Source organism: Lissotriton helveticus, chromosome 5_1 (genome assembly GCF_964261635.1).
Source record: "Lissotriton helveticus chromosome 5_1, aLisHel1.1, whole genome shotgun sequence".
Taxonomy (NCBI): Eukaryota; Metazoa; Chordata; class Amphibia; order Caudata; family Salamandridae; genus Lissotriton; species Lissotriton helveticus.
In genome coordinates, this window is record NC_136065.1 from 1595450075 (window position 1) to 1595465072 (window position 14998).

Below are 14998 nucleotides of genomic sequence, written 5' to 3' on the forward strand. Positions count from 1 at the left end.
AAGCACTCACCCGGCAAATGATCTTCCGTTGTTTTCGATCCTGCGCACCCTGCTCCCCCCAACCTCCAGCTGTTCTGCCTTTTTAAATTAATAACAAACATCCTTCCTAACATTTTGAATGTCCTTCTGTGTGATGACTGTTGTGCCAGGAAGTATGCAGTGTCTGCTTACTGTTGTCCCAGAACTTGCGCTGCAGCTGATGATAATTTTTCCAAGATCTGTGTGTTAGCTGTTCTGGTTTTTGTCCTGAGACTGGTACAGTGGTCATTGACCCACAACACATGTGGTAGCCATTGGAATATGGTGGATGTTGTGCAACAGTGTGCTCTGCAGGTCCTACCCTGAATTGTGCTTAATAGCAATTTAGAGGTGATTTACTTGAATTATATTGCTTTGAGATGTGCTGGGTTTCTGTTTATTAAAGGTGCTTAAAGGGGTCATTCTCACAAAATATTGTTGTTGACATATGCCCTCATACAGACTTCTTGGCCATTCCAACTAACTAGTAGAGTGGAAATTTCCTCTAAATGAACACCTTGGGCCATGCTCTTGGACTTTAGTAGCAGCACATGCTCAGAGGTCTGTCTAGAGTGTGACCTTGAAATGCTTTTATCTTTTGAACTAAAATATGCATGATGGGCATTGACTCCATCTTATTCCTTTACTCCACAGGGTGCTGCTGAACATCATGTATCTGATAGTGGATACTGTGCGCCAGGAGTGCGATGACGATCCAATTGAGTGGCAAGCTGCAAGGCAAACATTCCGGGCAGAGCTAGGTACAGGTCAGAGGCCAGAACAAATGCGTGGTGAAGGGAAAGTGAATGACATCCTGACATATTTGTTGTTTGTATGTATGATTTATAATCATCCCTTGTTCTTGCCATAAAGCTCACAGATATCAAAATGGCTCTATTACACTAATTTATGGGAATGATATATCATAGAAGCTCAACTGTTGCAGAGTGTCGCCTTTTGGGTTGTCACCTCCAGTTTTTAACTTTCTTTTTTTCTTTTTTTAGACTCAACTGCTGGTAATCTTTAACTTTAACATTGGAACATGCTGTCCAGTACCGTTTATGGGCTCTGACCTTTAAAACATATTGAAATTGACTAAAACCTGATTGACACATTTAACTTTCCTTAAAGGCTGTAGCGTATGGTGCAGAAATATACCCATGGCATTGTATTTTAAATGCCACTTGCTGACTGTAGCACCTATGGCACCATTTACTCCAGGCCTAACACGTGTAGCTTAGCAGCAGTTTGAACCATGCTGCTCACACCTGTCCAAATTACCCTGCTGATTGTTAGGAAAACCTGATTAAAAATGTTAAATAAGTGCCCTCTAAGTACACCTTGCTGCCCACAAAGTAGTGTGCATAATATTTGAGTGAAATATGTTTGACTATAGAAATGTATGTCCCCACCCCCTTTTTACCTTTACCATCTACACACTCCATTCAAAGACTTTTAGATTTGATCAACTATTTTAAAAAATGCAATTGAATTGGAAAATTGGAATTTTTATTTGGCATTGGTGAAATGCTACATTTAGAAAGTTACCTTTACCCTCCCTGAGGCTGCTGAAGCCTGTAATTGGCTTGAATTAGGAGTGCAATAGGTGTTTAAACGGCTCAGAGAGCAGGGACCATGACCTGGGAGGGGGTACCTTCTCTTCCCTGGCAGGAACACCATTTGGGGTGTGCTCTGGCACTTAACTTCAAAGGGGCCTGCCCTGTTAAAAGCAAATGTTAGGTCACACTTGGAAAGCCTCAGGTTTTGTCCCCTCGACAGGCTGGCACCAAACCTAGTGGGAGGAAAGTTGTTGCCCCTAGAAATGTTTTTGAGTGACCACAGATGATGGGACTGCTAATTACCATTGCCACACTTCCGGGCGGGGACCCAGACTGTAAAAGGGGAGAAGGGCTTCCCTATCTTGGATTTCGAGAATGAGGGGCACTGTGGGATTGTGTGTCGTAGTGCAAACCAGAACTGTTGAAAACATTGGCAGGGTTTCCGCCATGAACTTTTACACTTTTGGTTAGAGAGTGTCCAGGAGTCACCCTCACGCACTAGCTGGTGCCAGGAATAAACGGGGCATATGAAGATACCATCCTCGGAACACTTATTTGACCTGCGGAAGATCAGAATAGAATTGCACCAGCAGTCTGTGACCTGAGAGAAGTCCTGAAGGCGTGGACAAGCTCCCTCTTGTACCCAGGACAAAGAAGTGGACTCCAGAGTTCAGTTGGTTGTGTGGCTACAGGGACACAGCTGCAAGATGTCTTTTTTTGGAAGTGGCCAACTGTTCAGTGGCAACTGGACCTGGATTGGTCTTTTCTGGTGGCCTCTGCCTGACACCCTTAGAGTTTCTAGTGGCCCACCCCTAAAATCTTAGGAGGTTTCAAAGTGTACTCTTGTGGTTTTTTGGGGCACCAGAAGAAAGTTTGGAACTTTTGCTCTAGGGAAAAAGCACATGGCTGTCAGTTCCCATGGCGTCTGATTGATTTCCTGCTTCGTCCCAGTCAAGGGTCCCAGCCCCCTGAAAAAAACCACTAAGTCCCATTCTGTGTTGGGTCTTAAAAGAAATTCAATGAGAAATCTCCTAAGCTCCAGCGGGACCAATTTGTATCAAGTGTTAGGTCTTTAGTCCTTTGAGGTGGACGCTTTTCTATCCCAAGTATTAATTCACTTTCATATAACTACCCTCCGACATCTGAACATCTCATTGCTCTTTGGTTAGGCTCTTCAACATAAGATAATGTCTCAGTGTTTTGTAAAGCCTGGATTCTTATCCAGAATAGTTTCTTCACACTGAAAACACATTTTTAGTGTAACCCATTAAGTAGTGCTTATTTTATCGACCTCCGAAGGATGAATGTTGCCGTGCAGATTGTAACATTCCTACCTGTGACCACATGGTCAAATGCAGCCCTGTCCAGTTGAATTGCAAATCTGGTAGAGACTTTTAGCCGCTGATAGCTTATCTTTGAATTATTCCCAGGTGTCCGACTGGATTCAGAATTGTTTTCATGAGCAGTACCCCTGCGTGTCGGTAGGTGGTGGTGTTCTTCTCTACGTAGCATCGTCCACTCTGTAACTGATGTTCGCGGTGCCTATATAGGCCCCACTCACTTCTTTTCTTTCTGTGCCAGTCTGCGCAGATCTGGGAAGAGCTTCCCGTTATTAATTTTTTGGCTAGGTATTTTCGATGTTTTGCAGAGTCTTTCTGAGGTATATCCTCCTGGTGTGTTAGTATGTCATCTGCAAAGACCAACTTCAAGCCCTGCGGTGCCTGCCACCGGCAGATGCTAGTGACAGACCTGCGCCTTGTTTGCCTCTGGTGCCTCGAGCAGGACCACAACCCTAAGGCCTGTCTTGACTGCCTCACCATACACCTGAAGGTCTTGAGAGAGCGATCCTTCAAGCGCTTGGTGGCTTGGTGCCACGATGATCAAGGTCCTGGTCAAGAAGAAGGTCCCGGAATGGTCGCGGAGCCAGAGGTAGTCATCACGCTTTAAGTTGTCAAACCACTCTGGGAAGTCGAGGTAGAATAAGAAAAATAAGTCAAAACATGTTTCACCTCATCCACTCGAAACCTGGCTCCGCAGTTGAGCCAGCGTCTGGGTCGAGACTGCACCTCCGAGTGTCCGGGAGACGGGACGACCCCCGCCCTACTCCAAGAGTTTTATAAGGCCATGCTCCTCCTATTTGGACCGCCGGTTCCCGCCGGAACACCCTCAGTTCTTTCTGGAACAGAAGGGGCCCCTTCTGGATCCACGCCAATAGCTCTCACCTTTGCGCCGGTCAGGCCCCAGGGATCTACTGATGGGTCCTGATCGGCACCGGTTGTATTATCTCAACGTTCCCAGGTGCTGATCCCTAAGCTGACTCTCCCTTTGCAGACAGCGCCAACCGGCTCGGCCATTCCCATCCCTGAGCCGGAGCGAAGTTGTCTAACTCTAGTACCAACTGGAGCCATGCTATTCAGGCCGGAGCCTGAGCCCTATTCTTATGGTTTGGGACTTTGGGAGGAATGGAAGGAGTCTCTATACCTGTGAGGGCTGAGAGATATTTCACTGCACAGCAAGAATGGGACATTCAGGGAACTAACAGGATAAGAAGACGGATGGTGCCTTACATATCAAGAGCCATGCAGCTTAGAGAGAGAAGATTTTGTTTTACATTTTAGACAAACTTTTCATCTGTTTTTGTACAGTTCCCTTCCCTCACAAACACCCCCAAGTCTGTATCCTTAGTGGGTCTCAGACCATTCAAGCTGGGTGCAAGGGATTGAACAGTACACTGTGGGGCCATGTGAGTCTGTTTGCTGTACCAACCTTATTATGTCCTATTTGCTCTACCAATTGGAATGTGTGGGCTAAACCACCTTGTTTTTTGCTAGGTTATAGCAACAGCTGACTCCTCTGGGCTATATAATAAGTTTGCTCATCTTACCTACTAGGTTGGTACCCCTAGTTAGTCAGTTAGTTGGTACTAGGTTGACACCACACCCACTTAGTCCAGGTTTCTACCAACCTTCTCATCACTGCAAGATGTTTTTCTGTGCTGCAGATATGGTATACGCCCCATATGTTCACACCCAACCACAACCCTGTAAGTACTCTTCATACAGGTAGTCATATCACCTGCTCATCACATGCACATTACCGACTACGTAAACTGGCTACATAGCTACACCTCTTAATTAATTAAGATCAAGAATTGAAAGCACATTTGTACTCCAATAGATTATTAATATTTCTGCAGTTCATTATCTGTACTTAATCGGTTCTTCTTGCATGCCATCGCCTCATAATTTTCTACACTTAGCCATCACTACAATGGCTAACTTGTCTCCATCAAGACATGCGCACCTACTCAACACCCAACTGTACGCTCTAGAATTTGCTATCATCCTACTCAGTTATTCACTCTTAGGGTTCCGCAATCACCACAACCTAGCTCTTAAATGTCCAAGCTCTTCGTTTCCGCAACCCACCCCTCAGTGTCAAATTGGACCCCTTCGTACGATTTCTTGAAGTTACCATCACCACAACTCCAACTGTTTAGTACAGCTAGGTTAAGCAGTTTGGACGAGCCCCGGGGAAACCACGAGCTGATTTCAGCCTCCTTTCACATCTATTGGTAGCCCTGCGAGCGGCTGTTATCTAATTAATATTCACAGAAAGAGCTGTGAAACAGAGGCCTCTGAGAAGCTTGGGCTTTCAGCCCCCTTGGTCTCTGGCAGGCCATTACTTTAAAAAAAAAAATAATTAGGACATTCTGGCCTCATGGGGATGAATATTATTATAGCCTATAGTGGTGGGCTATATTGGCCATTAAAGGCCTGCACCCTTCTTAAAAGTCCTTTTGCTCGGTCCCGAGGGACTTTAAGATTGGAGCGGGCATTTAATGGCTAGTAAAGCTTGCTATGCAGCTGTATTAGAACATTGGAATGATGGGCGCTCCATCGAAAACAGTGGAGTGCTCTGGGCTTCTAATGGGCGGTAGAAGCCCGGAGCTCCAACATTCTAATGTTATTGTTCACAGCTCTAGCTGTGAACAAAGGCCTCACGGAGCCCAAGGGGAGTTCAGTCCCCTCAGGCTCCAAGAGGCCTTTTTTTTGGGTTAAAACATTCTGCCCTCTAGTTGCGGGATATTCCAATAGCCATCTAGCCCTCAGTAGCTGCGCTAAACTGGTATTTAAATCCCGCTCTCTTGTTAAATGCTTGAGTGGACATTTAACGTCTGGTATAGCCCACTACGGCAGGCTATAAGGTAGAACATTTTGGAATGTAGGGAGGCCGTTGAATACAATGAACTGGCTCGTGGCTAATAATGGCTAGTATAAGCCTTCTGCTCAAACATTCCACTATTTGTATTTTTGTTTTTCCCTTTTTAATTTAGAACATTCTACCCTCAGTGGATGGAATGTTCTAAAAGCCCTTCTGCTTCAGGATGTACCGGTTGTTAAAGGCCCTCCTCCCTTGTCATCTGCCCTAGCCTGAGGCTTGGGCCCTTTGTGGTTCAGGGCCTTAAAAACCAATGTAGCTCTCGGTAGCGGGCTGTAACAGCATCTAAAAATAAATTCCTTCTTCACAATCTTAGGTTTTAGTACTGTGTCGTTAAACATAGTTTTCACTAATAAAATAATAAAATCGACACGACGCAGCCATAAAATCAGTGGATCTCCAAAGAGTGAACATTATAAACTGGATCTAATATCCACAGTAAATACCAACTCTCATTGAATAGCCTTTTGGAGAGAAAAAAATCTGAAAACCAAATTAATTAGTATATTTATTTTATGTCCATTTGATTGCTTGATATCTGCAAAATCACATTGGAATAAAAGCACCATGTAATCCTACAAGTATTGTACCTTTTATTAGGCTGGATCATATTTTACTTTTCAGCTGCACATATGTATTTACTTACAATAAATGGCATGTATAAAGGTGTCAATCAAAAAAAATGTGCTAGCCATTGTGAAGTGTTCTCGCAACAGGTCATAAGAGCAACAATATTAAAAAAAACAAATTTAACTCATTTTCATGGTCTATGTAGCTGAAGTATTTTATGAATTAAAACATGTTTTATAGCGGTGCCTCCATTTGTGATAAACCATCTCACCCTTTACTGCCCCTCAGCTGCTTTGGTCATCCAACAAATGCCTTCTTACCATGTCTCCCTTTAAGTGCACATGCCTAGGTGGTCAATAACTTTCTGTCATTGTCCTCGTTTTTGGAATTCCTTTTCCCAATGAGAGCTGGATATTTGACAGTATTGCTGCAGTGAAGTCATTAGAACCCACTTTGCTTTAACTTGTTTTTATTCTTGCCCCGTCTTCTTCCTTTTGGTTATTTGGTCACTCAGACCTTTCTCTCTTAGGCTTTAGCTCTTAAGACTCTGATTTACATACCCTCTACCAAACCATTCATTCATCCATGGTTTTATTGTAATACTAAGTTCACTTTGTTTAAATATTTTTTCCCGTGTGGGTTCCATGCTGCCAAACCTAAAGTTTTTCTTCTAAATTAGTTTCGGTAAACTTGAGGTGGCCATGAAGTCCCTGGAATTCCCTTGCTCACGCAAACTAAAGAAAACCTACTACTATCCAGAATATAAACTGACTTTTAATACGCTTGGGAAAAAAAGAATGTGAACATTGGTAAATTCTGATAATTTGCCCTTTCTGCAGGGGCAACCAGTTTAATTGCCACTTTGCTGAATCCTATTTTTGTATGCTAGAGAACTTTGTTCATTTTACCCTGCTAACCAGTGGCAATGTGCTTGTGCTTCTCCTTTCAACATGGTAAAATTGGTATACACCTGATTGCTATATTTAATTTCGCTATAAGTTCCTAGTGTATGATACAAAGTGCACCCAAGGCCTGTAATTTAAAATGCGACCAGTGGACTGCAGCACTCATGCCATCCACTGTAGTGGTACTATAAATCATGTCTTCAGGCCTACCATTGTAGCCTGGCTGTGCAGTTTTAAAATGCTAATTCAACCTATCAAAATAACCCCTTTTAACAGGCTTAAGTCTTCCTTTTAAATATTAATAAGGCCCAAAAGCTATTGGATGTAGGGAGATATTATTGTACATTTGACATGATAACCTTCAGGCTGGGCACAATATTTTGATTAAATTCAGAGACGCCTACTCTTTCACAAGCAGATATAACCAACACCTCGGCATGCACCCTTCTTTGGCGCTCCAGCCCGACCAGCACCTCTTGTTGACATCAGTATCAAATCCTGCTGAAGTGTCAAACTTGCTTGACCGGTCTGCTGGGATTTTACATATCAAACTTGAGGTGCACTTCAAAGGGAGAGAATCAGGTGCCAAAATAGTACTTGTGTATCGCCTGTCAGGTTACCGATGAACTCTGCTTTGTTCTAGCAGGCATCTGTCTCTGGGTTCTTTGGAGTTACAGGGACTGACTTGTAATTTAGTGTTGGATATGGGAGAACACTAGAATTACTTTAATACATACAAAACACACCCAGCCCTCAGAGCCCAAGTTTATTGTGGCTGAACACTTCTGCGATCTTGGAAATGCCCAAAGTGGGTCGGGTTATCCTGGGAACTTTCACCCCATTGGTTAGGGCTCTTGCCATGCACAACATTCATATCTCCGGTTCCCCTTATCACATTTATGCCTTTTTGTTAATTAAATTGTGTTCTATTTTTCTAATTCGTTTTGGGATTTTTATTGTTTTGTATTTAGACTTCATTACTGTTTTACTGCTGCATCAATACTTTACACATTGCCCCTGGGTTAAGCCTGTCTGCTCTGTGCAACAGCTACCAGTGGGTTAAGCTCAGATTCATATGGTGACTTGGAGGGTTCATCCTGACGAGAATTGTGATTATTACATGAAGTGGGTACTTTCTTCCATCAACTAATACTCTATTTTCTTACAGTAATTATAGCAGATATTTTCTGGGACGTGTGGAGCAAGCGAGCTGATCATTTTCACCTTTCTGACACTAACCACTGTGTGAAATAGATTAGATCGCTGTGTAATGAGGTCACAAATTAGTGGGAAAAATTGTTTGTTCAGCCTGCTGCCTATCCCCAAATGCAAAGTCATTTCTTCTCTGTAAGTGTATAATTATAAGGTGTCTTTATTTATTACTTCAATGTGAGTTCATTCAAGCATAATAACTTATTTTGAGGTCTTGACACATCAGTCTCTTACAAATGCTCTTCTTGATTCAGCTTATAATTTCCTTCATTTGCAGCATTTTCTCAGTATGTCCATTTAGGTCTACGCTTTTGTTCTGCTGGCCATCAAACATGTAGATTCTGTTACTTGTAGGCATAAAACCATAATGGTCTGGGCAATGCGGCAGCCCATGTTTTCCACCTTAAGCGAGCAAATGCTTTTTAAACTCATTGCATATTTAGCTAGTGTTTCATTTCAGCAAGAAATATTAATATTTATAAAATACAAACTTAGAAAGCATAGTTTAATTTGCGTCCAAAATCTTTTGTGGATTCCTACTTGAAGTACATACTTCAAAGGTTTTTTTTGTCCCTTACGTTTCAGTTTTCACCCATCCAAACTACGGTCCCAAAATCCACTATTGTTCTCAGTTGCTGCCCAGTATTCATCTCTCATTGGCCTATGTCCTCCAGACGTTTTCGTGGTCTTCCTTCACTAAGCATTTTTAGGGATACGTTTTCTTTTATCTACAAAATCTGCTTAGTATGACAACCCTTAATCTTTAAACTCTGATTTCACAATAGCTCCCTTCATATGCTAAGTCCATATCTGTGCCCAAAAAATACTTAAGAAACAAGGCCACTCACAGTAAGACACTGGCGTAAACTCTGTCCGTTCTTCGTTAGCTCATGTTTGGATAAGATATCCTCCATCCCCAGACTTCTGTTTGTCTAGTTTCTCAGTGGTAAATGATTAAACACGTTTTCTTCTCTAACAGACTTCCCAGTAGTATATCAATAATCTCCCTCACCAAAGACGTAATGATGATAGTATGTTCAGCACTTTCCTATTTCCTTCTGTACCTCTGTTATAATAAATACTGTATACTGGCCACAGGAACACCTACGGAATTCTGTACCATACCCTTCTCAGGATCACTTTCCTCATAACAATCCCTGTATCCACTACATACGTACGCATCTAATCTGTTAACCTCTGTCTTCTTTCTCCAGGCACACCGCTATTTAATAACGAGCCATTCTCTGTGATGCTGTTTGGGATGGTGACCAAGTTCTGCAGTGGCCATGCACCACACTTCCCCATGAAGAAAGTGCTGCTGCTGCTTTGGAAGACCGTGCTGGTGAGAGGGGAGTGTGGATGGGGCATGAGTAGAAAATGCAGATATGACATATCTGAAGTTATAGAAGCATGAAAAGCATGACAGGACCGTGTGGCGAAGGACGCTGGGGAGGCGCACATTATTAGGGGCATGCGGTGAGAGGAAAAAGGATTGGGCAATGGCTTAAAAGTGATGCATCGAGGAGAAATGAATTTACTAACATACTTGAGGCCTGAGAGAGCTTTGCTCACAGAGGAACCTGCTCCTGGGATGAACTCTATGCATTGTGAAGGTATGGCTGGGAAAAGAGTATGGTATGGGGGTGCGCATTCAGGGGGAGTATAGAGGTCATGAGATGGTAATGAATGTTGAATGGCATGCTGGAAATGAGGCACAGAGATTGTCAAGAACGGTGCGGTTGAGAACGGGGGAGGGAGTGAGGAGCGTGCCGAAAAGAGGAATTCAATGTGGTTGCCATTCTGGCAAGACAGGGAAGACTTACAGAGTGAGGTAAGCTTTAGGGAGTTTGGATGAGGCATACATGGTGAGAGGTGCTTTTATGCAAGATGGGGAGGTGGTTCAATGAGTATGCATTGGTGAGAGTGGGAAAGCAATGCACAGTGGAGTGCACCAGGAGATTCATGCTGGTGAGAAGTGAGCGAGAGGATTGTGCAGGTAGAGGCGCATTAGTGCCTCTACAGTGCATGGAAGCTGTAACGGTCTTAGGGTAGGTTTGCTCATTAAGGTATATGCTGGTGAGCGGAGAACAGATTGTGGAGGTAACACGCGGAAGAGAGAGAAATTGTGAGCTCCTGTCATGTTTACATTCCTAGTGACCTATCCAAGTTTATAATTTTGAGACATCAGACAGGAGCAAATATGTCTTGGTTTCTTGGGCTTGGTGTGTCTTGCAGTGCAATTTTTTCAGTTTTGCAAGATATTCCAGTCTCTCGTCTACTTCACTCCAGGATGGGTCAGCTGGTAAAAGCAAATTAATTTGAAGCAACTGAACTGAAAGCAGTTATACTTACAATTAGACAAAAACATTTGATCCAAAATAAAGACAAAAACAACCCATGGTATTCCGTTGGCTGCCTATACAAAAATAATCACTTTTAAGAATCTGTGCATAGCCTTTAATGCACTGCATAACTGTGAACCAGGCTATTTCAATCAGAATTGTTGTTGGTACTTTTCTTCCAAATCGCTCCACTCCATGACATTTCCAAAACGTGGTACCCATCTTTAGGAAAGCTGGATCGGGCTCCAAAAGTTTGTGCCTAGCATCGCTCAAATCTAGAATTCCTTACCTTAAAGAGTCACAAAACCTTCTCCAATTCAGAAAGGCTTTGAAAACATGGCTTTTTTAAAATTAATTAGCCATTTCCTCTGTTCTCATATTCTCCCAAGGCAGTGCCAGGACACCTTTGGGTCATCAAGGGCTATATAAAAAATATTAACATAACTTAACAATAACCTAAATCTATGGAAAAGATCACAAAATATAGGAGGAAACCCCAACCCCCCTAAACATTAAAAGCAGGACTTTTAAACAAACAAAGTTGTAAAAACAAAATAAAAACTCAAATTAAAAAAAGTTGAAAAGTCTGTGCCATATAGAATGGATGTTTCTGCACCGTCAGCACATTACATTTCAACAAAGGGCCTTGTGCAGAGCGAAGAACAAGGGCAAACAAGAAAAGATGCTGTGGAAAGGGAAAAGAAGCACACACAAATGGTTTGGGAAATGAAAGGCATTGGGGACAGAGTCACAAAGGGAATAGAGATTCTATGTGATGGGAATCCCTGAATGACAAAATTAGAGATTAAAGTGTGTTCAACTGGACACAATGGGTTTCCCTTTAAAACTAAATAAAAATATGAATACCAAGTGATGTTTTCAAAAAGATTCCACAGAAATGCAAAAGCATTGTCTTCAAACAAATTGCACTAGAGCCATTTGATCTGAAAAAAATTATTTTCCAACAAAATAATAAAAAATGTTTTTTCAATAAATCTTTATTTCGGCGCATTGTGGCCATAAAAGATACATAATGCATAAAACGTTAAAAACAGCAATTCATGGCTTCTTAATAGTAAAGTAAATGGAGGCTTACATACAGTTGGAAGGGAGTTTAAGGAAATACAATAAAAATACATAATTTAATTAAGAAGGCAAATATAAAATCTTGTATATAAAATACATTTGTTCAGTTCCAATGGTTCCTTAGGAGTAATTCATTATTCCTACCGGTAGTTAAGCAAACAGAGAAAAGCACACGTGTTTAATACAGATTCAACCGATTATAACTCCAAACACTGCTTCTTGCGTACATAACTTACAGCCAGAAGAAATCTGCTGACACAGAAAACAATAACTTGTCTCCTGTCGGTTTTAAAAACTCTGTAAGCTTCATTGTACGATCGCAAACCTATAGCTTTGCACAATGGCTTAATCCACCTTTTCCTGGCTGTTACATAAGCAGTACAGAAAAAGAGGATATGGTTGTCATCTTCTTTTCTGCTAAACTGGCAACACGTACATGTCTCACTTACTCTAGATCCAGCTGATTGAGACCACCTTGCTAAGATTACATTGATTTTCAGTATTCCATACCTAAACTTCAGATATAGACTTTTGGCCAACGGTGGACGTACCAAATAATTTAAAAATATGAATATTGATGAGTTAAGACAGTGAGCTTTCTTTGGCAGTGCGCATTGGTCAGGGGTTTGCTGAGTGATTGTGTGCGCTAGCTTTAATCTGGGTGAGTTTGAAAACCTATGCTCCATCTCTCCTTTCTTGGAGGGTATGACTACTTATCTGTGTGTTTTATAGTGCACTCTGGGAGGATTTGAAGAACTTTTGGGGATGAAGGCAGAGAAGCGTGCTTTGCTGGGTCTTCCGCCCCTGCCAGAAGACAGCATAAAGGTGATACGTAGCATGAGAGCTGCCTCTCCACCAGCATCTGCTTCTGATCTTATTGAACAGCAGCAAAAGCGTGGTCGACGAGAACATAAGGTGAGTCCAGCCTGTAATCAGTTGTAAAATATTCATATGGGTAGATGTTAAAATGCAGCTTCCCAAACACCTGTTGAAGCCTAGAAAAATATTACGAAACAGTATGAAGAACAGGGGATCAAAACAACTCTTAGATAAAGAAGAATGTTTTGTGAAAGAGGGGATTTTTTAGGCAGGTGAACTACAGGCACACAGAGACACCACTCTACCCATGCCGGGGAAGAAGGGCTAGAGATAGTCTGAACAGCTCCAGCAGGCTTTGGTAAATTTTATGTGTGGGATTATTGATGGGGAGCGTCATCTAAGTGAACCTACCTCTCAGAACAGGTGCAGAAGACTAAGATAGCTTTGGCTGTTGCCTTTAGTGGCAAGTCGAAAACATATTTTCACTCTTGCTTATTTTTTTGTGCCAGCACTTTCCGAGTGACTTTATATCACAAGCCCTGTTGGTTTATCTAATGTCTCTTTGTATAAGCTTGGGTGCATACTGCAAACGACACACACACCGTTTGTACACTGTGATGTTTCGGAAAATTATACATGCATCTAAATGCCCTTTTGTGTAATTTTCAGCTTATATCTTAGAAACCATTCGGAAACATGTTTGCTCAGAATAATTTTCTTATCAGTACTTCAAATAGAATCCTGTGGAGCATTTGGGTTTCCTTCCTTTCACTTGTCAAATGAGCTGTGTCATTCTCTGCTGACCTTGGGGGCATGCCAGTACTTGTGAGAAGGGTATATGCTGGCCATCTCCACATTGCCTCCCTGACAAGGTTATTTGGACTGTGGCAGAAGTAGGACATCTGCTATAGACCAGCAGATGCCCAGCTCAGTCAAACCCAGCTCTCCTGTACCATTTAGAGTCCGGAACGTTGCTTGGTTTCTGATGGTGAATCCTCCGCTAGCTCTTCCATCAGAACCCATTCGCTGGTGGCCATATACCACAGGACAGCCAACTTTCAAATATCCTATTGACATTGATCCTATGACTCCTTCCCTGCTTCTGTATTCCAGGCTCTTATCAAGCAGGATAACCTTGATGCCTTCAATGAGCGAGACCCCTACAAAACAGATGACCCCCACGATGAAGAGGAAGAAAATGATGACGACTCCACTCTTGAAGCCGAGCCTTTTCCGCTGGAGAGGGATGAGGTGATGCCGCCCCCTGTCTCACACCCTCCATGTGACAGGCTCACATTTCCTAAAGGGCTTCCCTGGGCTCCAAAGGTCAGGTGAGGTATCTTTCTTCTCTGCCCTCTTGTCTGTGTTCGTGGCTAAATCAATCACAGTATGTTGACTATTCAGCAAGTGGTCTGATAATGTACACACCTTCTTTTGATTTAGTCTTTATTAGTTCTACCTTCAGTCTTCCCCAACTCCTAATCCACCTCTTCAAACCTTACTGGCTCCTTTTTTTTATGTTCACATCACATGTTTTTTGTTCTCAACTCAGTTGTGTCTCTCTCTTGCTGTTCCTTCATCCCTCTCTGTCTATCAAATTATCTGCCTTCTTTTGCATCTCGGTTGGTCTGTATTGTGTGACATGCCTTTTTGGGGTTACTGTCAGTTTTGTCCTCCTCAAAGTTACTTGATTTAATTTCAGTGGGTTCTTGTTTTCTCCCAAGCAATTTTCCACCATTTTATTGATATGGTTTCTACTTTGCTGGGTATTGATTACACATTTGCTGGGGATTGTTTTTCAAACCCTCTTGCTTGGTTTTGGTTACTCATTCTGTGTTTTGATTTTTGCACTGTATATTGACTTGTTGTTATTACATATGGTAGATTTCTCCCTTTTATTAACCTTTTTTCTCCCTTGCAGGGAGAAGGATATTGAGATGTTCCTTGAAAACAGTCGTAGTAAATTTATCGGCTACACTTTGGGAAAGTAAGTACTGGCTGCCTGGTTTTCTTTCCTGATATTCAGACTACTTAGTAGGACGTGTTTTTAATTTGGAATGTGCTTTGATTAGGACTTTCACATCTAATTGTGGCAGAGACCATACTTTCTGTGGATGTTATTGTTAATATTTGTATAACGCATGTCTGTTGAACATCATTTTGTGGGAACCAGTGCCTGTTTATCACTCACTGTCAATTTTCACAATTGTTTCTCAGTTTTTCCATTCACACCGTTTTGTCCAACCTCACTGGTTCATTACTGCTT

The 14998-nt window shown here is 42.2% G+C and overlaps 1 protein-coding gene across 2 annotated transcripts in view; it reads left to right on the forward strand.

Annotated features, from left to right (window-relative positions):
- The window catches only part of STRIP1 (striatin interacting protein 1), a 225886-nt gene that overhangs the window by 106345 nt on the left and 104543 nt on the right, over positions 1–14998 (forward strand). The window contains exons 7-11 of one of the 2 annotated variants that reach the window (XM_078644790.1): positions 673–779; positions 9700–9827; positions 12646–12828; positions 13846–14063; positions 14654–14719. In XM_078644790.1, coding sequence (XP_078500916.1) covers positions 673–779; positions 9700–9827; positions 12646–12828; positions 13846–14063; positions 14654–14719 — 702 coding nt within the window. Of the gene's footprint in view, positions 1–672; positions 786–9699; positions 9828–12645; positions 12829–13845; positions 14064–14653; positions 14720–14998 lie in introns of both variants that reach the window. The other variant, XM_078644789.1, reaches the window with a different exon arrangement.